General features: G+C 42.6%; 1 protein-coding gene across 1 annotated transcript in view; it reads left to right on the top strand.

Annotated features, from left to right (window-relative positions):
- LOC149305775 (palmitoyltransferase ZDHHC7) overlaps window positions 1–25,668 on the top strand; it is a 30,667-nt gene extending 4,999 nt beyond the window's left edge. The window contains exons 2-8 of the mRNA XM_089540528.1: window positions 3,749–3,830; window positions 11,067–11,389; window positions 14,523–14,647; window positions 16,273–16,369; window positions 17,776–17,857; window positions 20,026–20,156; window positions 22,314–25,668. Of these exons, the coding sequence (XP_089396654.1) occupies window positions 11,084–11,389; window positions 14,523–14,647; window positions 16,273–16,369; window positions 17,776–17,857; window positions 20,026–20,156; window positions 22,314–22,490 (918 nt within the window). The 5' untranslated portion in view covers window positions 3,749–3,830; window positions 11,067–11,083 and the 3' untranslated portion in view covers window positions 22,491–25,668. The remainder of the gene's footprint in view (window positions 1–3,748; window positions 3,831–11,066; window positions 11,390–14,522; window positions 14,648–16,272; window positions 16,370–17,775; window positions 17,858–20,025; window positions 20,157–22,313) is intronic.
- The last annotated feature ends 347 nt before the right edge of the window (window positions 25,669–26,015 follow it).

The following is a 26,015-nucleotide window of genomic DNA, read 5'->3' as shown; positions in this document are numbered from 1 at the left end:
GCCGAGTCCACTCAACCATTTGCCACAAGGCAGGATTAATTCCATACCAGGTCCTTCGCAACCAGGCCATAGTGATCCATACTTCTTGGAGAGGAGAGGCCCTCAAAACTTAACAACGGATCAAATATCTCCTTTTGGCCTCAGCCTATTAAACAGTTGTAATGATGAAAGGAGTGCAGACTTCTTGAGCAGCTCGCTGCCCAGTCTTCCCCCAAAAGGAAAAATGCATCTATCTGAAATACGTGGAAAGTCCCATGAAAGTACTTTGGATGGTGTTTGCCTCCGTTTTGAAACACTGGAGAGGCTAGGGAGGGAACGCATGCTGTTAATTGTTGATGGTTAAATCTTGTGTTTAACATCTAAATAATCTTGTGTTTGATGTCTAAATAACCCAGCCTTACTCAAGGGAGAGTTGTTTTCATAGTTTGCTATTTACAGTCTATTTACAGTCTTAACTTGCTAACACCTTACCCACTTTTTGCCAACTGGCGATGCTTAGCACAGCGAGAAAAGCTTCCTACTCCCACTAACAATGCCTGCAGTGGTGGATCTAATGCAGAGCTTGGAGGGAAAGGTGTGTTTGGTTGTTCTCTTTTTGCTTTTGGTTTTTTGTTTGGATATTGTTTGGATTTTTTTGTCCTTCAGTTCCCAGAAGCCATACTGGGTGAAGGATTCTGGGAACTGCAGTAAAACAATTTTTCCATGTTTTGGTGTTATGGGAGAAAAGCAGCATTGCTGGGCTTGTTTGTGTCGTTCTTCCCAGAACCAGGATACGTTAAATCTCACCGTGTATAGCAGCCATCCCCAAACTTTAGCCTTCCAGATGTTTTGGACTTCAGCTCCTAGAATTCCTCACTATTGACCAAGCTAGCAGGGGCTTCTGGGTGCTAAAGTACAAAACCCCTGGAGGATCAAAGTTTGGGAACCATTGGTGTATAGGCAGAGCTTGGTGAACAAGTCAAAATCATCTCAGTTTATTTTCGTGGTTACACGACTGCTCTTACAGTGTCCTTTGTGCACTTTGTGGCTTTTTCCTTTTGAAGATCAAGCCTTTCAAAGGGTGCCTACATCTAAATTTTCGTAATCAGCCCTTTGAGCAAATCTGTTTGCTTGCCTGCCCTGCCCTGTCCTGCCCTTGGCCACAAGGAGATTGGAAGTGGCTGGGCTCTGTGATATCATGACTCCACACAACGTGGCAGGGGTTCGGCTGCTGAAAGTGACTTTGAACCCGAGACAGGTGCTCAAGCCTGGACAATACTTGCCAATCCTTCTGTGATGTGATGCCACAATCCATCATAGTGTGATTCACGCAATGCCTGGGAGGCCTTGCAGAATTACTCAGCCCTCTCCCCTCTTTCCAGTTGGAAGAGTCGCCCTCCTTGTGAGTATCAATGGCACATCTTCATGGATTAGTTATGACTGTAGTTGGCCTCCCATACCCAATGATTATTTATCCACATATTCAAGTATATGTGGGTTGAAATTCTTCTGTGTGTGTCTGTGTGTGTGTAAAAATTCCAAAAAGCAAGCCTTGATTTTGATGATTTGTAGAAAGGTCACCATTTTACTATCCATTATATCTAATGGGATTTGAGCATCCATGGATTTTGTTATCTGTTGGGAGTGGGGGTGGTCCAGTGGATATCAAGGACCTACTGTAATAAAATAATAATAATAATAATAATAATAATAATAATAATACACCATTATATCTAATGGGGCTTAAGTATCCATGGTTTTTGTTATTCATGAGGGATCCTGGAACCAAACCCCAGCGGATATCAATGACCCATATAATAAATAAATAAATAAATAAATAAATAAATAAATAAATAATACACCATTGTATCTAATGGGACTTGAGCAGCCACAGATTTTGTTATCCATGGGGGATCCTGGATCCAAACCTCAGTGGATACCAAGGACCCACTGTACTCTCTTTTTTTAAGGACAGAAGGAAAGGGTATAAGCAAAACCATCTTGCAAATACCTTCTCTAGTGATTGAAAAGGAAAGCTGTGGGAAGTGGGGTACAAACCAGGGGAGCTAGCCTACCAATTAAAACCATTACTTGCCTTTCCTGCGGTAATGCTGGTCATCTAAAAGGCGCACTTCGGTGGAAAATATGTAACTTTAGGATGCAGAGCATATTCAGTTACAGAGGATCCAGCATTATCGCTTGTGGAGCAACTGTGACCTTCAGCACTCAGAACAAATAATCAAGAGGGGGTTAATTGGAGGTAGATGGAGCCTCCTGCAGCTGCTGCCTCTGCTTTCCCACCAAAGGGCTTTTCTTGGAGTAGAGAAACGCTGGCTTGCCCTCTTCTTCTGGATGAGGAGATGCTGGCACTGTATTTAGCAGAGACAATTTCCACTGAGATTTTCTTTTCTAAAAAATAGTGTTTTGACTGTGAGCGACAGCCTTGCACAACGCGGATATTTTTTATTAATGTTGTCACCAGTGCCCACATTCAGGGTCCTGTGGATTATTCTGGTTTGTGAATGCAATCATTTTATGGGCAGGAGGGAGAGCAGAGACAGTATTTTCCAAGGTGTAGCCACATTGGTCCATCATATCAAAAGCAACAGAGTATGGTGGTGCCATAAAGACTAACAGATTTCATTTGGCACAAGGCTTTTCTGGACTGTGGCCCATTCCATCTGAATAATTTCCAGTTCTGCAGATGTCCACCGCACTACTTTGAGATGGCACTTGAAGGTCCAACTACTGTACATATGACAGGAGGGTTGCAATCACATCTGTCAGGGTTTTTAAAAAGTAGCAGCTGTGGGCAATGAGTTTGGACCCAGATCAAGGCCATGGGAGTATATGGAAGTGGTTTATCCCTCCCCTTGTGGTCTTTCACAATGAAAATCTTCATCCCCATCTTGCTACTCACCACTGCAGTCTCCCAGTTTAAAAAAGCATCTAAGAGCCAGATACAGATATCATGGTACCATACCTAAACTTTTCAAAACTCCCCATTTTGTACTGTTCTAATTGCCAGTGCAATTTTCTTGACTAGTTCACTGTCAAGCCCTGGTTGAGATTTCAAACATGCAATGAACATGCATGTTTTAGTTTGCTGGGCCAAGTCCTGCATCCGGACATTGTGTCTAAGGAAGACAAGATTCTGACTGGACATATTCATAAAAGGGCAAGCTGACTTTCAGATACCCGAGTCATAAGTAGTTTTAAAAGTCGACCCCAACCTTTTGGATTGACCCAGATATACAGACTGAGATGTTTTTAACATTGGAAAGATACAGACCAAGGCAGATTCACCACCATGTTTTGCACGAGTTGAACTTCCCAGCCATCTTCAGAGGCCTCCTCAAGTACAGTGTATATTATTTGCATTTATGAACTCAAGGGGAACATGGAGGCAAAGGCAGGAGACAGCTGGACAACGAAATGAAACAGTTGGGGAGGGCAAATGGTATGAATCTGAGATTTCCTGAAGCAGCTGACAGTAGATAATGCCTATCATGAACAGTGACCTCTATTCAGAAAAACGAAAAGCCCCTTCCCCACCCCCTATTTTTCCCTAGAGGTTCAGCATTTCAATCAAAGGGAGTGGAGAAGTATAGATGTTTGAACGTCTTCTGGGAACTGGAGGTCAGAATTAATGCAAGTTTTCACATCCTGCAGATGTTCCATCCTTCCATCCGCAGACAACACCTCACTCTCAGTTATCTCCTTGATGCAATGGTGGCAGCTAATGAGTGGCTTTATTATGTCTGTACAGGTTACATCAAATATGACTGTGTGCATCTCAGAAGCCCAAAGGAACAACAAGATGTCAGACTAACGCTCCCAGTCCTTGTCAGGTATGTGTTTGTTCTGGGATTCTTCACACAGCCTATCCCCAGAGGCTCAGGGCGGATCGCAAATAGAAACAAACACTTTAAATGTTTTTACATCTGTAACGGTAAGCCTTTGGCGCAGAGTGAGCCTCCTTTAGAACTGCGAAAACAAAAGAGTCGGCAAAAGTTGTGATGAAGTCTTGGAACAAGTCGCAGCAGCTTGAGTTAAATACCATAGCAGGGTGCTCCTCTGCTTGGGAAGCAGTTTGTGTGATGCAGTTCAGCAAGCGGGATTGGCATTGGCCCATGCCAGTTTAACCTGGTGGCATCAGTGGCCTCTTGGTTGTATTTTTAAGCAGATGTTGCTCTGCAGCTTTCTGTGTATGTCTTAAGGGTAGAGCTGGCAATCCTGAGAGGGAGTATAATTCCTAGGATCCCCCAGCCATTGGCCATGTTTGCTGAAATCCCCTGTCTGGTAGTCTCCAAAAGTAACTTCTTTACACTCAAGTTTGGGCTTTGTTTTCAAGATTAATGCATTTTCAGTAGATGCAGATTCAAACACTGATGCTCTTCCAAAGAGTGTGGCTTGATCAGTTCCTGGACTGTAGTTAAGCTCAATTGTTTGCACTATAAGCACTCTTTGGCCACTGCATCATCTTATTGTAACTCCTCTTTGCCTCTTTCTCATGATTTATACTTGTACCTTTAGGGTACAAATGATAAAACTCACATTTAATAGTGCTACATGTTGTATTGAACTGTTTTTGACCCTCCCTCTTTTCAGGGCTGTTGTAAGAATTATAGCAAGATAATGTATAGGAGGCACAGCAAACACTGCAAAGGACTACATAAATGCTAAATATATCTTGAGCCTGGTCTTCGGTTTGTCACATTAACGAAAGTCTCCAAAGCACAATGGTGTTTCGTAAGGCTAAGCGGGACTGTTGTAACCCATCCAAATGATTTGTGGTTTGGAAGTGATGTTTTTGTATAAGCTCTTGTGCCTCTAAGGGGTAATGCTTCAGTGATTCTTTCCCCCCTGTAATGTTTGAAAGTCTCCCTTGGCATCCAGCATGTTATGCCCACTTATACAATCCCATCCTCCTTACCATTTGGTCTTGCAACATATCTTTTCTTTGGAAGAAAAGAACTGGAGCTTTGAGGTGGAGCTTTCTTCATTGAATTAGATGCTGAACGGTGTACCATTTCACAAAAGCAGTGGTCATTGGGAGGTGGACAATTGTTCTGACTTACAGGGGTGTCTTATCTTATTTTGTGCAGACGCACCTACCCACTATAAAAGTCTGCAGTTAGCCTCCCTTATCCATGGATTTTTATCCATGGATTCAAGCATCCATGGCTTGATAATATTCCCCCAAAAAAGTATAAATTCCAAAAAGCAAAATATGGCTTTGCCATTTGATACAATGGGCACCATTTTGCTCTGCCATTCTATTTAATGGGACTTGAGCATCCACGGATTTTCTTATCCACGGGGAACCAAACCCCAGCGGATAACAAGGTCCCACTGTATTTTGGGCACAGTCTACTTGAATAATGCAGATTAACTTTTAAAAAAAAGAATAGGTAAATTAGTAATGGTGCGCACACATTTGCAAACCTGCAACTGCATTAATATGTTTTCTTCTATGCTTGTAGGAAAATCAAGTTTCCCTTTGGCTGGGGGGAGGGGGAAACGCACATTTGCTCAGATGTCGCCAAATCAATGCAGTGCTTTCAGGTTGCTTTCAGGATCCTTAATAGCACCCAGTCAATAGGGACTTCAGCACCAAAAGTGCTTCTAGGCTAGGCTTTCACTCTGTTCCTGGCACTTTTGGGGAAGTCATGCTTCAATCTGCTCATAAGACTTTGATTTTCTATATAGGCAGTTGGAGGCTCGCCCAGGGCCTTCTTCCCTTCCTGGTATGTTTTCGATTTAATGAGGCAATACACAGCTAAACAAAGCTCATTATATCTCCACTCAAGGCACCAAATGTAGTTCATTGGATGCTTGCTTCCCACCAGCTAAGTTGTTTTGTTTTTCTTAAAGGTTCACATATTGGGAGAAGAGCAGTAGTGCAGTCTAGCCAGACAAAACAAAAACGGACAGGTGAAAATGAGAGCACCTTATTATTTCAGATACAGTGAGCTCTTGGTATCCTCTGGGGTTTGGTTCCAGGACCAAACCAAAATCTGCTCAAGTCCCATGATATACAATGGCAAAAATGAAAGTTTGCTTTTTGGATTTTTAAATAAATATTTTGAATCCACGGATACAGAATCTGCATAGAGAGAGGACCGACTGTACTCACACTACACTGTCTTGCTTTGTAAAAATAACCTAGTTTAAAAAGGAAAGGAAAACTGAATGTGTTAGAAGTGAACTTGCCAAAACGTAGACACTAAATAGAATCGTGTCCCATGGCTGCCAGTGGCTCCCGCATCAGTTTGCCATAGAGTTGACTTCAGCTTGCCTGTGAATGAGAGATCTCCAAGATCCCATGTCAGTGAATTCTAGCTTGATTTGTAAAAGGTACTGTCCATGGTGCTAAACCTTATCCTGCCGAATAGGTTCAGTTCCTTTGATAGTTCAGACTAAAGCCCAGAGTAGATTCACCATTCCACTGGCATGTCATCAGCTGATCTTGACCATATCTTTTAAATTATTTATTTATGTGTTGGCTTTGACGTAGACAGTGTCATTCAGTACCATACTTTTTTGGTATTACTGAATTTATTTAATTTATATCCCACCTTCCACATGAGATGGGATTCAAGATGGCCAGCTTCACTTCTTTTGTTGTTTAACTGCAACTTGTTACTTCTGTCATTATGGTGGTGTGGTCCCATTAAAAGGTGGAGGAGGAATATCATATGGTTCCAGTGCTGACCCAAGCTACAGCCTGTTATTTTATTGGGGAAGTATTGAGGCAATGACAGAATAGACGGGATAAGATAGGAAAGTTTTTAGAGCATTTAGATTATTATTATTATTATTATTATTAAAAAGCAACTGTTTTAGTCACTTTTGAGGAAGAAGGAGGAAAAACATTTTGTAGTGTCAGCTCTAATGGTAACTACTGCGGAGGGCCTTGAATTGATATTAGTTACTAATTACTTTTTAAAAGTAACTTTCATATACACAGAACAGAGATAGATGATTTGATTCCCTCACTGTAGAAGTAATCTGGTTTGACACCACTTTAACTGCCATGGTTCAGTGCTATGAAATCCTGGGATTTGTAGATTTGTGAGACATTTAGCCTTCTCTGTCAGAGAGCTCTGGTGCCCCAACAAACTACATTTCCCAGAATTCCACAGCATGGAGCCAAAGCACTAAAAGTGGTGTCAAACTGGATTTTTTCTGCAGTGCAGCTCCGGTTAGTTGCAAGCCAGTATGCTTTCTTAAATGCTTGTTCATGGATTTTAAGATGGGAAAACAGTTAGGGCATTGGGGTTTTCTCTGAAAGATTTAAATACCTGACTAAAATTAGTTTGATTTAAAATCTCTGTGTCCTGAGATCGAGTTCATATAATGAAAGCAGCTCTCAAAGGCTTGCTGGAGGGAGGATTGCAAGCCAATATGTTTCCTTGCATGCTTGTTCGTGAATTTGGAGACTGGGAAAACAGTTAGGATATTGCTGTTTTTTCCCCTGGGTGATTAAAATCACTTACTAAAATTAGCTTCATTTAAAATCCTTTTGTCCTGGGATCTAGTGCATAAGCCTGTATGTGTAATGGGCTTGTTGGAGGGAGGAGGAGGCAATCTCATTCCATAAGGCAAGGATGTGATAACCGATCCCACCAAATAATTGCCTTTGGAATACCCAAATGTGTGAGCAGCAGAGGGAACATCTGTCCCCAGGATTAAATTACTACCTGAAAATGCTGAGCGCAGCCCCTTCTTTGCAGGGATCTTACTGCTGTGCTCCGCTGAGTCGCTGCTGGTGCTCCCGTTTTTCCGCTGAATCATTATGTAAATTGAGAAATATTTCTGCTGTGTCTGTTTTCGTGACGCTCGCTCCTTGCCAGCGCCATATGGGATGCATTACTGGCTCTCCCATCTACACAGAAGTATATTTTGAATTTGTCCTCCCAAGCAGAATCATCCGCAGAGCACTTCTGAATTATTAAAAACGTTTGACATGCTCCCACCCCAAATCCTGACAACAATCCTCTAAGGTAGCCCCTGGTATGATTGGAGGCATATTTTGCAAATACGGCACTTTAGGCTCCAGACCACCACTGTAATGTAAATATCACCTTAAAGCAAATTATAACCATCCCCCCGCCACTTGCCAGTACATATAAAACATGTAACAAGGGATGTAAAAGATGAAGCAAAGAAAAATGGTGCCAAAAAACTTACTAAATTCTGGCAGACATAACTGTTTGTGTTCATCCTAAAGGCTGGATGCATGCGAGAGATGGTTGGTGTTTCTTTTTAGGTGCTCCCAGGATGGACAAAGCACTTACATTTGCCTCTCTACTCAGAAAAAGGAGGTGACTGTATATATAAGTTAAAGTACAGGACTCACATTGACCCATGGATAAGTCGACCCATATTTTTGGGTCAATTTTTGACCAAAATTTCTAGACTTATACATAAGTATATACAGTAGTCAGTCAGCTATAGCCATGGATTCTTTATCTACAGATTCAACCATCCATGGCTTGACAATATTGTGTGTTTATTTTCCAAAAAGTCAACCTTTATTTTGCCATGGGACACCATTTTACCATGCCACTGTATTTAATGGCACTTGAGCATCCACTGATTTTGATATCCACAAGAGATCCTGGAACCAAATCCCAACGGATACCGAAGACCCACTGTATTTACACAATCATTTATTAAGTACAGTAACACCCCAAATCCACAGAACAATGATACCTTTATTGGCCAACCAAATGCACAGAATACATGATGCAAACTTTCGAAGCTGCACTGGCATCTTCATCGGGCAATCAAACAGGAGAAAGAAAGAAAGAAAGAAAGAAGATAGTGTTGAAGTCATAGGTCTACATTTTGTCAAGATGTTGTTATATTTGTTCTCAGTTAAGATCGTACTGAGGGATATCTATGTAGGTAGGAAACAGAAGGTAGATTGCAGCATATAGAATTTAAAGTCCATTCGCAACTCAAAAAGAAATGTCAATTCATTAATCATTTATAAAATGTGCAATAGCACTAGGCCTTTAAAAAAGATGCACAGTCTCTCAGCCTCAGAGGATGGCAATGCCAAACCCCCTCTGAAGAAATTTGCCAAGAAAACCCTATAATAGGCTTGCCTTAGGATTGCTGTAAGTCAAACACAACTTGAAGGTACACAACAACACAACAGGGTTACATGTGGCCTCCTTTTCCCAGACATCCTCTTTTTCAGAGCTAAAATTTCTATGTGCTCAGTTTCCAAGATCAGACAGGATCTGATGCCCTTAAGGTATTTAAGCCATTTCTAGTTTGTCATTGTGTTACCAACACTCCCTATATTATAGTTTTTTGTGGGATTTTCGGGCTATGTGGCCATGTTCTAGAAGAGTTTATTCCTAACGTTTTGCCAGTATCTGAAGAGGCCAGCCACAGATGCTGGCGAAAGGTCAGGGATAAACTCTTCTCGAACATGGCCACATAACCTGAAAAACCCACAAAAAAAATGGATGCCGGCCATGAAAGCCTTCGATTTCACTCCCTATATTAGTTATAACCTATGCTATAGAGGATGGAAGTAGAGTCCTTTATCTGAAACTTAGGATCCTGTCTCCTAGAAGAGTGTCTTTTCATATTGTCCTCATGCTGTGCACACTTTACTTTGGAGTAGATCTCATTGGATTCAGCAGAACTAGCTTCCAAGTAAACACGAGGAGGTTTGTGCCGTTCAGGCTGTTCCTTTTGTTCTGCCATCCGTAAAGGATTCATAATCTTTAATGGGACTTGGAACTAATGTAATAATCTGTCTTGAATGCAATAAAGCTATTTTTTTTATTCTACACAAGTTGGACGCGCCCTCCCTTGAAGGGCAAAAATCCATCTTGCACAACCTCATATCCTTGTTGTTTGTGAGCACTGTAAAGCGGCAAGCTTAGGCGCACAGCATCATATTCATGAGCCCCCTATTTGTCTTTCTGGGGGAATTCCAAATACCCACACCTTGTGGCCTTTTCCCATCGCTTTGGTACACACAACCCACAAACTGCTTAAATACGGTGAGATGGGGATGGAGAATTTCTGCATTACTCTTCACAAGCAAAGCTACACAAGTTTGTTTTTTTGGGCCAATTTGCCAGTGAGAAATGTTGTAGCACTTCGTAAATCCCAAGTTAGTTCCAATTCCCAGCCCTGGGTTAGTCCCGTTTAAGAGTATGAGTTGATGAATGATGAATCACCACAAAAGTAATCCAGTTGATTCAGTGGCTTTCCTCCAGTTGTATATTTAGCACAAATATTTAGGCCTGTGTATGCTACAGAAAGAATAGGTAATGTCAGGGAATAGCTTTAATACATAGTAAAAATGGAGAATTAATATTGAGGAGGTGAAAAGAAAGGAGAAAAGGACCTTTTATACAGGGCATAAAAGCAGGGAGTAATGAGTGAATGAGTTGAAATGTTAAAAGATTTTTGTTTTCAGTGGACAGTAGTGTTGCTGTCCTTTCTAGAGATAGTAAAGATATAAAGTATATAGATATAAAATATAGATAGATAGATAGATAGATAGATAGATAGATAGATAGAGTAAAGATACAGTTCCTCTCTGCCCCAAACTGACTCACTCCAATTCGCCTGTTTTAACTGTTTTTAATCTGTATTTTTATTGTTATTGTTTTTGCTTACAGTGGAGGGATAGGGGATTATGTATTGTGAGTTTGTTTTTATTAGATATTTTATTGTATTAATTGTGCTGCTGTAACCCGCCTCGATCCTTAGGGAAGGGCAGGATTATTATTATTATTATTATTATTATTATTATTATTATTATTGAGTTGGCCTTCGAAATACCTTGAGTTGTACCCAGCTGGGCTAGCAATGTCCATATCCTTGCGACAACAACCTATTTGTATATGTGAGTGAAATAGGACTGGGGGAATATTGGAAAGGAAGCCTTGCAAGAGAATAAATTTGAAGTCCTCTTCTTTGGGAAAAAATCAGTGCAGGACTGTTATGGCTAGAGTCAACCCCCCTTCCATCCTCTGATCATAAAAACCCGATGTCTGCTGTCAAAGCACTTGATGCATGGCTGCCCTCTCATTATTTTTCTCCAGGGCCAGTCCAGAAAACCATGCAGTCATCAGGGCACAGGTTCCGTGACATCGAGCATCACCCGCTACTTGCCGAAAATGACAGCTACGATTCATCGTCCTCAGAGTCCGACATGGCCGACAGGGTCTGGTTCATCCGCGACGGCTGCGGGATGGTCTGCGCGGTGATTACCTGGCTCCTTGTCGTCTACGCGGATTTTGTCGTGACGTTTGTCATGCTGCTGCCTTCCAAAGACTTTTGGTACTCTCTCATCAATGGGGTTCTCTTCAACTGCTTGGCGGTCCTTGCTTTGTCCTCTCACCTGAGAACGATGCTGACTGATCCTGTGAGTAGAAGCATCCCCATGGTTAAGTTTACCGCTTTTGTGCATTCTTTCTAGGCAGAATCATTTAGCATTTATGTAGCACCAACAACAAGATTGGAAGGTATTGCTAATTTATAAAATAAAAGCCAAAAACAAAGTAGCCATGTGGTCCATGAGTAAAATCAGCGTTGGACAGTATCTTTAGCACAAACAGTATAATGTCAGTTTAGAGCTCTCAGTCAATCTTTGTGCCATTGGTAGTCTGATGAAGGCTATGGACCCCTTCCCACTATATCTGTGGATCTATACGCTTCACTCCTTTCTCTAGCAGAGGGCCTAATAACCACAATAATTTCAGAGTAATGATGGACATAAAGAATATTTCAAGATATCTGCAATAACTGTAACAGTACATAAAATATTTGTGATTTCTGTTGGTGACAAAGTCACTAGTACTGCTAAGCTACTGTGGTTTGTTGCCTACATTCATATTTGAAGGAAATGCTAAATTTCAGTTGGAGAAGTTAGTGGATGTAACAACATAATTGTTTTCCCTCCATGGACCCTCTGAATCTACCCACAGATGCCTTGGCAGAATCCATGGACCACAGACTAATAAATCCTGGTTTAGAAACTCTAGCTGCATCTGCACTGCAGAAATAGTCCGGTTTGATACCACTTTACCTGTCATGGCTCAGTGTTGTGGAATTCTGGAAGTGTAGTTTGTTGCTCCCACTCTTGTTCCACAGCAAACTACACTTCTCAGAATTCTGTAGCATTGGCAGTTAAAGTGGTGTCAAACCGGAATACTTCTGCAGTGCGGATGAAGCCTCTGATAAAAGAGTGATCCAACTCTGCAGTTTGGAAAGTTTGAGACTCCATGTTGAAATAAGCAGTGTCTAAAACAGAAATGTGAGACATACTGGGATCTGTCTTCCATTGCAATCTCCTCTTTGTGCTACAGCTCACCCTATTCAACAAGGTCTCCCATACCTCTGTGTAACATTTGTAGGTGGCTGCTGTGAGGATAAAGCTGCGGAGGTTCCCTTCCACCAGCCCCATTGAACATTCCTAGATCTGGACCTATTTCATTGTACATATCCATGGAATATGTTTTAAGAAGCCAGTTTTTCTCAACTGTTTGTGATTCTTTGTCTGATAACTCAGCTTGTTGAGAAGCAGTCGCACATTGCCATCCCTTCCAGATATGTTAGATTACACTTCCGCTTCAGTTAGCGTGGGTAATGGTCAGGGATGTTGGGAACAGCAGTCAAACATTTTATGGGTCCCAGGTCTCCTAGCCTGCAGAAAACATAATGGCATCTCTGGTGAGCAATGGGCGTGAAGGAGCTTGCTTCCAAAGAACCCTAGATTTGTTTCCGGGAATTCAAGTCAAATGGGCTTCAGACAGCAAGGCTAGGAAAGACCATGTTCTATGATATTGAGGAACCACTACCAGATTGAATAACACTGAGTCAGTTAAATGAATAATCTATCTTGGCAATAAAGCCTCTTCTTCTGCGTAGCCTTACCACATAAAGGCAGAGGGAAAGCTCATCTAAGAAGACAGAGAGAGGATTGTTTTCCCAGCATCCATTGACTCATCTTTAGCATGCAGCACGCGCATCCAGTCTTTGCTGTGGCATCCATCATGCTTATTCTCTGCTTGCTATGCTGCGTTTGCTTTGATTCTTAGGTATTTTCCTATAGCCCCCTCTACTCCACTCCAACTGTTGCCGTTCTCTTGAGCTGCCTTTCCAAAACTTGGGACGCTACTCATTCCAAATCCTAGTGTCTGTTTGTTTCTCTGAGTTTTCCCTTCTTTGGTGGCAGGTGTCAGTTTGTATGTGTGTGTTTTCCCTTGCTTTCCAGTTGTATTTTCATCACAAGCAAGGTGCCCTTAGGGTTGGAAGAGCCAGTTATACACTCACACAGACACACACACCACTGTGTGCTGGTAAATGAGAAAACACCACTGTTGTGCGTGCACTATGTGTCTGTTCCTCTCTGGCTCAGCTCAGAGTTGTCCTTCAGTAGCTGAAGATCAAACCATAGTCAAATGAACATGGCAACCAGATTGCAAAGAAATTGCCTCCACACCACAAAACTCTTACTATGAGTTTTCTACTTATTTATCTGTGGAGTGATGTACTTGTGTTTTCCTCAGTTTATTTCCAAGACCTGAATCTGTCTCATTTGTTAAAAGAATTGCAGGTAGCGGGTTCATTTTTACTTTCTTGGATAGAGAATTGCACTAGACGCAGTGCCAGGACACACAGATATACATTTGGGGGGGGAAGTCTTGTGCAATTCTCTAGCCCTTGCTGTGAAAACTCTCCTGTGGTTTTACTCCCACCTTCTCTGTCTATTGTCCCTGTCTTGCTTCATCTCGGTTTACAACCTTCACCTTTCCAATACTGACACACTCATCTCCCTCAAAGATCTCCAAGTCCCATGAATTCACCCACATTTTCTGCTCAGGATTTCTTTTATCCATAACACCTTTGTGGCGCTTTCTTTCTCTCTGCCCTGATCTCTCCTAAAAAGCAAACAAACACATCTTTTTGCTTGAAACCCAAGTCTTTGCATCTTCTTTTTCAGACAAACTGAGGGTGAAACAGACTGCCCTGAAGGAGCGGCATTATGCCACCCCTTTGATTGCTGGGCTGGTGCTGTGACAACCACACGCCATGTGTTTTCCCGGCTCAAAAAGAAGTGGCAGAAAGATGACCTTTTTGAGCTGGGAAAAAGCTCTCTTTTCTGCTGCAGTGGCTTTTCGGCATTCCTGCGCCACAGTGCGTGCGAACATCGTGCCGCCAAAACTCTGTTAAACCAGCGCACTTGCGGTGGGCTGTGCGGCTTCCCAGTGGCATGGGAGCATGCGCCATCTGTACACCATGCCCCATGCCACCCCCAAGCCGGCATATTGTGCCAGTCTACTTCACCCCTAAGTCTTTATATGTGCGACTTTTTTCATCTTCTTCATGACTGTGTATTTTCCACAACCAAATCAGAGATTGTGAATTTCTCATGGCAGGGATCTGTCCTTTTAGCTTCTATTATTCCGTAAAATGCTGTGTCCATCATGGGACTTTGCAAATGAATACCAGTCTCTCCAATGACTGCACTTTCTTTTCCTTCTGTTACACCTTAGGGGGCTGTTCCCAAAGGAAATGCCACAAAAGAGTACATGGAGAGTTTGCAGCTGAAACCAGGCGAGGTGATCTACAAGTGTCCCAAGTGCTGCAGCATTAAGCCAGAGCGTGCCCATCATTGCAGGTATGTTCTTTGTTGCCTTTGGAGGGCCAGACTGCGCAATGCATTAAGATTGTTCTCATCGGTTTCTGTGTGTTTAAACAAGGATGTGCAAGTGAGTGTGTAGGGATGATCTGGATATAGTGGAGGTGGAGATTTAACACTTCTCCATTCCACAGCCCCATTGAATATATCCCTCGCCTTCCAGAAACAGATTCCCTCCCAAGTCAAATAGCAGGGCAAATTTTATCAGGACCGCATTGAAGGGAAACAGAAAGGAATAGCCACCCCACCCAACACCAGCCTATACTGTGGTCCTGTACTGAGGGATTTGGCCCTCTCAAATGCTAGGAAACATACACACACACACACACATGTGGTGAGTCATTTATTGATGTATGTAGCTTTGCCCCAAGTGGCTTCTTAAACCTTGGAGCTCTCTTTTCCCTGGAAGCATGTGCTGGGCTTATGTTACCGTTTTCTCAAAGCAGCCTCCTGCAGCAGGATATAAGTGGCCCGCACTTCACTGCAGCCTCTACAAATGTGAAAGGCAAGGTCATTTTCTTTCAAGCAGTTCCCCTTTTGTTTGAGCAAGCCGAGCAGAAGCGTGGAGGGCTCTCATTCCCTAGGAACCGAGTTCTCAAATGCAGATGCTGCATTAATACAGCCAGGCCTCTCCCAGTACCTCGCTCTTCTGCCTCTGATGGTCTGTGAACGGTTAAAAGACTGGCGAGGTTTTGTGATGGCAAAACTCTTGACCCTACTTAAAAATCTGGCAGGGTTCATCAGCAGTTGCAAAGGGAAGCATCAGTGTTTCTTGAACTGTGATACAGCCCAGGTGTAGAATTGTGCGAAGTTGTTATGTGCTGTGGGTTATGTTATGTTTATTTATTATTACAATTGCAAATGAGATCTGCCACAAAATGGCTTAGTGCATCTTCATCTGTACTAACAGTTCTCCTCTTCCATGTGTGAGCCAGCCAGCCATGAACTCCTTCAGCATATTCCATTGCATTCCTGTTCCAAATGCTTTATACTATAATGGCCACGTAAGCCATGAACCAAGCTTTCTTGATGTGATCCATGAAGTGTTTCTCTAAAAGCATGACTCTGGCTCTAGACTTGGAAGAGGAACTCTGTGATGATGATGTTGACATTCATAATCACTATATCCTGTTACTTTTGTTCTGGATTAGATTTGTGTCTTGGTTTACAAGAGAAAAAATGTTGTGTCTTCTTCAACTAAGCCGAGAGAGTCTCTTAAAGACCCAATTATACTAGAGTTCTGAAGACGTTGCACTGTTGTATTTTAAAGATAGAGGCATTGCTTTTTGGCATCCATCATTAACAGGAGAAGCAACATAATAGGCACTTATTTTCACTTAAACATGCAGAAAGCAAGCATTATCAAGTCACATACGGCCATTTAGACGCTTGCAGCAGAAACTAATTCAATAACTCTGAGCAGCTGCATTAGTGTTCTAAAAAGAACAAACAGTGTTTTGAAATGTCTTTCCATTTGTCCTTTTGTATCATGCATCTCACTGTCTTGGGCTTTACAGAGAAATAGCCTCTTCTGTCATCAAGGACAAAATCTCCACAACTCATGGCATCATTTTCCATGTATTTTTCTCCTTTCCTTCCACTAGTATCTGCAAACGATGTATTCGGAAAATGGACCATCACTGCCCATGGGTTAATAACTGTGTGGGAGAAAGGAACCAGAGGTTTTTTGTGCTTTTTACTGTGAGTAGGAAAGATTTACTTATTCCTGATTGAAAGGTTATCTTCTAGAGAAACTGAGGTTGGGATTTGAATCTTCAAATTGGGGATGTACAGAATGCTTTCCTTCATCAATGTGAATGGGCAACAATGTGCAGCCACATACCTTCTCAATAGTACTTGGGTCCAGACTGATATGAGACACTTTTGATGGTGAGTTTGCATCTTAGAGAATGGTGTAAGAATGCATGATGAAGGGAACACAACAAGTGGCAGAGATGCTGCTTGGTTCTTGTTTGGTAAAAAAATAAAGTCTTCTAAAATAAAAAAAAACCCTCATGAATTCAATTCCCCACGCCAAGAATGGGCCTTTGGAGTTGAGTCTTTTAAAGAGTGCTTCCTTACATATTGCCCTTAAGTTATTTTAAAGCGGGAATAGAAACAAATCATGGTGAAGAATAGGTCAGCTACGACCCACATCAGCTAAAACTTGACCTCCACACTCAGTGTTACCAGGCCTCTTAAAATCCATTACAGCTTGGAGGAAAACATTGGGGACTTGTTGTTTGTAAGTTTTCTGGATCCAGCTGATTGGTCATTGTTGGAAACACATTACAGGATCAGGTACGCAAGGGTTGGCAACTGTGCTCCTCTTGATATTTGTGGCCTACAACTCCCATCAGTCCTAGGCAGTATAAGTATAGTGAGGGATTAAAGAAGTTGCAGTCTTACGACATCTGAAAAGCCACAGTTGCCCACCCTTGAAACAGATTCTCAATGTAACCCATCAAGGCTCTTCTTACAAACCTCAGGGGATTTTGAAACGTACAGCGCGCCCTCGGCTTATGCGGGGGATCTGTTCCGGACCCCCCACTTAAGCTTAATTCCGCATATGCTCAAGCCCCATTCACATAAATGGGGCTCGTGCATGCAGCGATGCGGCGTTGCACACATGACATGGGTGCACGCCCCATTCATGCAAATGGGACACACAGCCCCTTGCGCCCCGCACGCTCCTGCGCGGCTTTCTGCATATAGTCAAAACTGTGTATAGCGTGCCCGTGTATGACGCTGGCGCACTGTATTTTGCGATATGGTACCAGCAATTAAAAGATTTTTTAAAACAACAAAGAAGTCCCAGTATGCTGATACTGGTGCATTTACCCCATATGGGTGGAGCATCTCCACACCCTGACATAATTAGAACATGGTTCATGCACTTCAGAAATATCCACATCCTCTTGTGTCTGCCACATACTTCAATTCTGAATAATTGGGGGAAAAATAGAAGTCAAAAAGGTTTTGCTGTTTTGTGTTTGCTTGTATACACAAAACACATGCACATGTACAGTCTTGATGCGCAAGCTTAGATATGACTCATGGGTGCATGCCTTGCAGAACTGATTTCCCAATCTTCTTCTAATTTCCAGATGTACATAGCTCTAATTTCAGCCCATGCTCTCATCTTGTGCGGGTTTCAGTTCTTTTCCTGTGTCCGAGGACAGTGGATCGGTAAGCAGATGCTCAGATTTTAAGCCTAGCTAAGTCACTTTTTTGTCAGAGTATCCAAGTGCTATACAACAACTTAAAACAATCAGTGACAAAAACAAGGAACAGCAACTGGAAGTAGGGGAGCAGATTGAGAACCATTAAAACAGTAAAAAGAGGAGAACAATAATTTTGAAGCCTTCTTAAGATAATGAAAACATTTACAGTCACCCCTCCGTTTTCATGGGGGATCCGTTCCAGACCCCCCCAGCAGAAACGGAAATCCGCTGATATTCAAGCCCTATTAGTTTGAATGGCAGCACACCCCATTTTAAGTCCCTCCATTTGCCCCTCGCAAGTAAGTGAGGGGCGCAGATTCAAAGTCCGTACAAATGGAATTGACCACATCTGTTCGCTTAGGTGATTCCAAAGGATCCATCACTGAAAAGTCCACGCTATCCACAGTAAAACCTTTCCCCTTACCCCAGAACAGGAGTTCCCAAACTTTTTGACTCGCTGAGCCCTTATTTCTATGGCGGAGTCCCTAGGAGCCCTACCCTATGTCTTACAAGTTAATGGTGTTTAGGAGTATATAAAATGATATATTCTTATTCTTCAATTTCAGTCAATTTTTATTTCTTTCACTTTCTGGAGTGGCCGCGGAGCAACTGGGAAGTGAACACGGAGCCCTAAGGGTTCCTTGGATCCCAGGTTGGGAACTCCTGCTCCATAAGATTGGTTTACTGGGAGAAGGGCCTTAGAAAAAGATCTTGAAAGATCATATAGGCCCTATACAGACAGGCCAAAATAAAGCTGCTTCGGGTCACTTTGGAGGTATACTGTTTCAATGATGCATGTGTACTAAGAGTCCGGAAGCTGCGCCAAAGCTGTGCTCTAGTCCTTAGGACTGGATCTTGGCTTTGGCGCAGCTTCTGGACTTTTAGTACGCTTGAATCATTTAAACAGCATGCCTCCAAAGTGACCCAAAGCAGCTTTATTTTGGCCTGTCTGTATGGGGCCATAGATTCATGTGGCAGAAGATGGTACTTTTAGGTACAGTCCGTCCTTACCTTACGCGGGGGATCCGTTCCGGATCCCTCTGCGTAAGGCGAATTCCGCCTATGCTCAAGCCCCATTGGAAACAATGGGGCTCGTGCGCGGGAGCGCGCGGGGTGCAACGGGCGCGCGCGCTTATTCAATTAAATGGGATGCGCCGCCCCGCGCACGCCCTGTGGCTTGAGCGCGTATGCTCAAGGCTGCGTATGGCGCGCCCGCGTATGGCGCAGGCGCGCTGTATCTCAGTCCCAGGTTATATGGCACCTTAAAGGTACAACTCCTCACAGTTGGGCCAAGGAACAACAGAGTGCATTTCTGAACTTCTGTGACTGAGGAATCCTGGAGTCTTTAGCCAAAGATGCATCATTCTCCCTTGTTGGAGAAGTCCTTGGAGTTGGACACATTCCAACAGTCCATCCCTTTGCCTTTGCTTTCCAAATAATAGCTTTAAAAAAAGAGATTTGTATGTGTAGGTGACCTACAGTTGGTTATGTGAAAAATTAGTGAGAAGGGCCTCTGTATCTATCTACAGTGGACCCTTACTTTATGCAAGGATCTGTTCTGGACCCCCCACATAAGGCAAATAACACGTATGTTTGAGCCCCATTGAATATAATGGGGCTGCAGCTCAGCGGCGCATGCACACCACAGGTGCACACAGCATTCATTGTATTGCAGCACAACTTCAGCATAAGCTGAAAGCCATAGATAGTGAGCCCGCGTATGGCACAGGTGCACTGTATGTCACATCACAGCATACAGTTTTTTAGCTTTACCATAATAATGCTAGCTCTTCAGATCCTTAAAGAGCCGGTGCAGACAAAACACCTCAAAGAGACTTTAAATGTGAGCTATAGTGCTTCACAGCTTGTGACCCACCATTTGTGCAACATGGTTGCCAGGTGCAGAAGCAAACGTCTTTTCTCCGTGCCATCTGCCTCCCCCAGGCAAACAGGCCAGTTAGGGATTTGTATGCATCGATTCCCTCAGCATGGGCTTTGAGTGCAGATTGACCTTTTATATCCTGCAAGTTCTGGTTTGCTAATTGTTTCAGAGCTGTCACTTGACTGTGCTCTTGCTGTGATGTGCTTTGTATTCAAGTTCATCTTCTCCCCATCCCTGCTTTCTTCTCTCAGAATGCAGTGACTTTTCCCCACCTGTGACTGTGATCCTGCTGATCTTCTTGTGCCTTGAGGGTTTTCTGTTTCTTACATTCACTGCGGTAATGTTTGGCACCCAAATCCACTCCATATGCAACGATGAAACGGTAAGACAGTAAAAGAGTCTTTTTGATCCAACGTGTAATGCTGCATTTGGGGCATGCATACGTCTATGACTTTGCGTCTTTACACATGCATAAGCACACATATAAACTCCTTACCGGGACTCCACAGTTTTAGGATTTCAAACGCAGCACTTGCTAACTTTGAGATGTCTCCCCAACGGTCCCAAATATTGTAATTAATGTTAGGGTGCTGTTTAAGCCTTTGTGTAAGTTCTTAAACTCTGACATCAGCATGCAGAGAAGAGGAATAACAGAGCCCTCTAAAAATGCCTGACAAAGCAAAAAGGCCTGATAAGAGTTTCCTCAGCAGCAACAGCTTCCATTATTTTATAATTGGCTCCTTTGTACTATTGTGAGCAAATGCCCTGAAAGGACACTGAAGTGGCACCTGGAACTTTTTTTTCCTGGTACAAAAATGAACTAATGATGGCATTAGTTGCTAAATTCCTCTTCTCTACCCAAAGGTCTCACAAGGTGACTTCTTCATCCTAATTGCAATTTGTACTTCATACTCTTATTCTTTGTATTATGTTGTACTTTAAGGTGTGTTTTGTATTTTAAAGAAGGGCACACATTTAAAGATGTACATTTAATGTTTCAATGGTCATACAGTTAATCATCGGGGGGGGGGGGGTAATGACTTTGGGCCTGAACAGACAGGCCGAAATAAAGCTGCTTCAGGTCACTTTGGAGGTATGCTGTTTAAATGACACACACATCTTAAGATGCCAGAAGCTGTGCCAAAGCTGTGCTCCAGTCCTTAGAACTGGAGCATGGCTTCGGTGTGGCTTTCGGGCTCTTAGGACGCATGCATCATTTAAACAGCATACCTCCAAAGTGACCCAAAGCAGCTTTATTTTGGCCTGTCTGTTCAGGCCCTATGGCTGGCAGTTGAGCAGTTACAGATGTGTAAGTTAGACCTACACAGTTGTATCTACTTGATATTCATGTTTATGACTGTGGCACTATTGCCATAATCGCACATGCCCTCACAAACCTACCTTATAGCCAACAACTGCACCAAGCAATGGAGGTCTGTTCAGCTGGGGATCAGTACACAGCAGGGTGAGATTTTCAGACCCTTTCCACCAGTGATCACTGGTACAACAAGCAGAGACAGGATTCCTGTTGCAACTCCTCATTGCACAAGAAATCATTGGTAGGAAGGAGCTGGAAATGTCATCGTGCTTCTTCTCAGTCACCAGCAAAACAGACCTCTGTCGCCTGGTGCAGCTGCTGACTATTAAAGTAGATGTTGGAGGCATGGCTGGGGATGACACATACTGTATATACTCATGTATAAGTCTAGAAATTTTAGTCAAAAAGTTGACCCAAAAAACCTAAGTCGGCTTATCCACGGGGTCACTGTAAGTACTGTACTTTAACTCTTATAAAAGAAAGGAACCATCCCCAGGTAAAAACTAAGAGTGCAGTCTGTCTTGGAAGCACTGATCCCCTTGTATTCTCTCATCCATCAAGCCTTTAGTGTACATAAACTGCATAAACAGTTTTGCCAACTGCAATTTTGCAAGTTCTTTGGTATCATTTTCCTTTGTTTTTCATCCTTTAGATCCTTTCTTATATGCCCCTGTGTTTTACCCTCGTCTTATCCGTGGGTCATATCAAAGCCTCCTCTCGACTTATATGTGAGATTGGCTTATAGTCGAGTATATACAGTAGTTACACATTCATAACTACATCTGCGATGTAGGCACTCAGGCTGTGTTTTTATCCCTCTTGTTTTTGTGTGCCAATAACATGATGATGGTGGTGCTTTCCTTCATAAGGAGATGCTGAACGTGGGAGAGTTTAATCAGCAGCATTATTGGGATCCATGATGGCTGCAATTGGTGCATTGATAGTAATAAAAAGTGGATGCGACTGGTGTTAGTTCATTGTGGGAGGCCCCACATTTGGTGAGCCTATAGTCTGTGCATCTTTCCAATAGCAGCTGCATGAGGTTATGCCTGCAGCTACCTGTTGAGCCTTGAGGATTGGATAGGGAATTGGTCTTCCTTCTCCCACGTCTGAGCATCCCTATGTGGCTGTGCCATGCTAAGAAGTGTCTTTTTGACTTGAGTTTGGCCTCTTCTCAGATTACATATCTTCTCATAAGATATGAATCTTTTATTTCCCCAGGAGATTGAAAGACTGAAAAGTGAGAAACCCACATGGGAGCGGAGGCTACGCTGGGAAGGAATGAAATCTGTCTTCGGGGGCCAGCCTTCTCTGCTGTGGATAAATCCATTTGCTGGATTTCGAATCAGACGGTTTATGCTGAGAGCCAAGAAAGGAGGTCCTGAGTTTTCTGTCTGAGCCTGCCGAATCATGTTGGAACTCATTTAAAAGAGAGAGAAAAAGTGGTATATTGTATTTATTGAGCTCAAGGGGGAGGGAAACCTGCCCCTGTGTAACCTGTGGCCAGTGAAGATTGACACATATGGAACCTTTTGCTTGTAGCAAGCAGAATTTTATACATTTATAATCACAGGCATCTCATCAACTCTTGGAAGCGTGGACTGGATGCTGCCACATACGGCCTTTTGCGCAGGACAACAGAAACAACCAAGGAAGGTGGACAGTCACACTAAAGAAGCCAAAATATTGTCTATACTACTGTAACTTATTATTTTAGAGGACTAATTATGCATTTATTTTTTTTTCAAACCCCTTTTATTTTATACGTGTGTACTTTTTATTTTTGTAAGGATTTATCTCTGCTGGTTTGTTTTTCTTTCAAATGGGACTTTGTGCTGTTGCACAGTTTGTCAATCATGATACATAGGTATAAATGCTGGAAATTGCTAGCCAAAATCAATCCCCTTTTAATGCATCCCGCTATCATGTAACTTTTTCCAGTTTGTCCCAAGAGCCCCCCTGAGCTATATCTCTGCATCTGTCGTCCAGAACGAAAAGTGCAACAAGGTAATCGGTACCCATCGTTTCCATAGCCTCACAAGATGTCTTTCTTTTTACAAATGAATTTAAAATGTTGACTGCGCAATCGTATTGCAGTGCTATCGTTTGCCCCTTGAGATTTGTGCCAGTTTTGCTGTTATAATCATTGAGGGAAGAGTTGGGAACCTAAGGCCCTGGTGCTGAATCTGGTCATCCTGACATCCAAACTTGGCTCTCTGGCTTTCCCCTGATGGTTGTATCCCCTTTCCTGTGGCATCATTGTCTGGTAGGGTTTTGTCTGTTTTTCCCCTACATTGTAAAAGGATGAAATGCCTCTCCTAAGGCTTAAGTAATTTTTAAAGCAAGAGCTTTAAACTAAAACAGACTGGTATTATGGATGCCACCACCCCTTTATTTTTCAGCCATTGGAAAGTGGTTTCCCCCAAATTTCTCCAAAATTGAATTTGGGTCCAAAGGGTTTCCCCCACATTGATCTAAGCCTTAGATTGTAAGGAAACTCATCTCTTGCCATTCTGGCATCTCTGAGGAAGACCTTTGGGCTTTCCTGTGGGAAAAAAATGGGGGGGGGGGGACAGGCAAATTATCCCTGTGGAACAAATGGATTACAGATGGGAACCTTCTTAATCCAGCAAACAATGTGCAAGGAATTGCCTGTGCTCCAAGATGAACTCTGTGGAAAGTATGTTTAAAATGCTTTAGTCATGATGTGTGACCTGCTTTTTTTAAAAAACATGATTCATTAAAACAAAAAACAAAAAAAACAGATTGAGATGGTAAAAACAGTGTTTAAAGGTTATCCCTGCTGATGCTGGAGGTTCTTATGGCTCATGGATGCATCATTGTGCATGCAGAGGACATGTGCTCACAGGACATTGTGTTCCTCTTATCAGCAGAGGTACCTTGGTTATTGCAAAAGCTTCCTCTCATGTCCTTTGGATCAACATTTGATGGTACAGCTCTTGTAGCTCTGGAGCACCTCTCCGGATGAAGTTTGGGTGTGCTTCAAATTGTTTCATGTGGTCTCCCACCTGGCAGATCATTGATACATCGGTTTACCATTAGGCAGAGGAAGACATTTCTTCAGAAATGAGAAAGCACTGTTGATGCTCACATTGTAGAGATGTGTGTAAGAAGTATTTTTCAAGCCTGTGATGACAGCTGCAGATAGAAGGCTGGTACGGTGCCCCTATGCCAACCGAATCTGCTTCCAAGCCAGAGAAATGAATAATGTAAAAACAGCTTTTCCATTCCCTTGTAGAGAGAAGCCGCTGCATGGTTTAAATGTGCTGTTAAATCTGCAAGTAATGAACTGTCACCTACATACAGTGGTCTGTATATTTAATAACAAAATAATCCTGAACTCCTCTTTTCCCCAACCCCAATTCTTTTAATACAAAGGAATGGTTTTAACTGAGGACTCGGTGCAAACCTTGAGCATGTGTGTACCCAGCAGGCTTGTTGAAAACAACAACCCAGTATTGAAACTTGCCTTAACGTATCAGGGCTTCTGTTTTGCTGTTGGCACCGTAGTATTTCCATGCTTACGAGGCATCCATTCTATGGGTTGCAGCCTCAAAGAAGTTCGTAGGTTTTTTCCCTTTTCTGTATGTCTCTGGGAGATTGCATTCTGTGCTCAGTTGGTTTGCCAAGTCCATTCTGGTCCTTCCCTTTGATAAAGAAGACACATTACTCTTTGACTTAGAGAGTGGCTTGTCTCTTCTGCAATGATAAAAATAGCCAACCTTCCACCATGCGTCCTTGGGGTGAAATCACACTGCATTAAGGGAAATGCATGTCATTTGCCTTGATAAAGTTTTGCCTCCAGCTATACACATTTTCCCCCTCAAAGCTAAATAAATCAGGCTTGCAAAAGAAGTCCATGTTTACCTCCTGATGACCAGTGACAAGAACAGAAACAAGCTAATGCGTATCATGCTTAGGTAGGATAATCAGGGGTCTTTTACCTCTTAAAGGGGCTCCACTTCCACTGTTGTGCTCACTGCAACATGTAATGTGGACATTAGAGTTTAGAGTCTGTTTGTCTGCCATTAGACTTCAATGAGAACTTTAATTCTCTGTGGCTCACTGCAACTCTGTGCAGGCCCAAGTATTTAGAACAGGTGCACCAAGGCATCCTCCAAAATTCAAAATTGCCTTGGCTGGATCTCTAGCCCATTCTCAACTTTAAAAACCTGCAGTTCTTTCTTATGTGTGTATATTCACGGTTCTTTTAGGTCAGTGTACATATCACTGGAGGAACTGCCGACAAGACGAATAGACGTACTCAGATTATCAAAATCAAAAGCTGAAAATGCAGCAAAGCTCAAGGGAGATCCCTTACCATTTCACTGAGTTTAGGAATTGATTATACCTGCTGCCATTCTCACCAGACTTTTCTTAACCGATGTCGTTCAATGACCAATGCTGCTGGAACTCAGAAAAATCCCTCTTAATGCAGCTGAACATATGTGTGACTTAGAACGTATGTGTGCGTGTGTGTGTGGCGTGTATGAAAATGGAGTTTCTTGCTTTCGAAATCCTTGTTCTGTTGTAATTTTTTTTAAATGTAAAATAAAGTAACTAATTGAAGACTTTCTTGTTTAATGTTATGGTTATGGGGGCATGGGGACACGATGGCAGAGCATGCGCTTTGTATGTATGTTCAGTTTCTAACATCATTGGTGAGCTTGGGAGCAGTGCCTACTTTCTTTTCTTTCTTTTATTTACTGGATTTATACCCCCATCTTTCTCCCAAATAGAGATTCAAGGGAGCTTTAGACATCAGAGAGAGCTGAAGCAAGCCAGTCTTGCCCAGCTAGTTCCTTCCAGATCTTTTGTACTCCAATTTCCAGCTGACATGACTACTGGAATGCTGAAAGTTGCAATATAAAATATTTGAAAGGTGTCAGTTTGAAAAAAATT

This window comes from Sceloporus occidentalis, unplaced genomic scaffold (assembly GCF_023333645.1).
Source record: "Sceloporus occidentalis isolate IW3139 unplaced genomic scaffold, rSceOcc1.0.p SCAF_10, whole genome shotgun sequence".
NCBI lineage: Eukaryota > Metazoa > Chordata > Lepidosauria > Squamata > Phrynosomatidae > Sceloporus > Sceloporus occidentalis.
The sequence above is the reverse complement of the archived record's forward strand: the minus strand, read 5'-3'. Positions and strand labels throughout refer to the sequence as shown.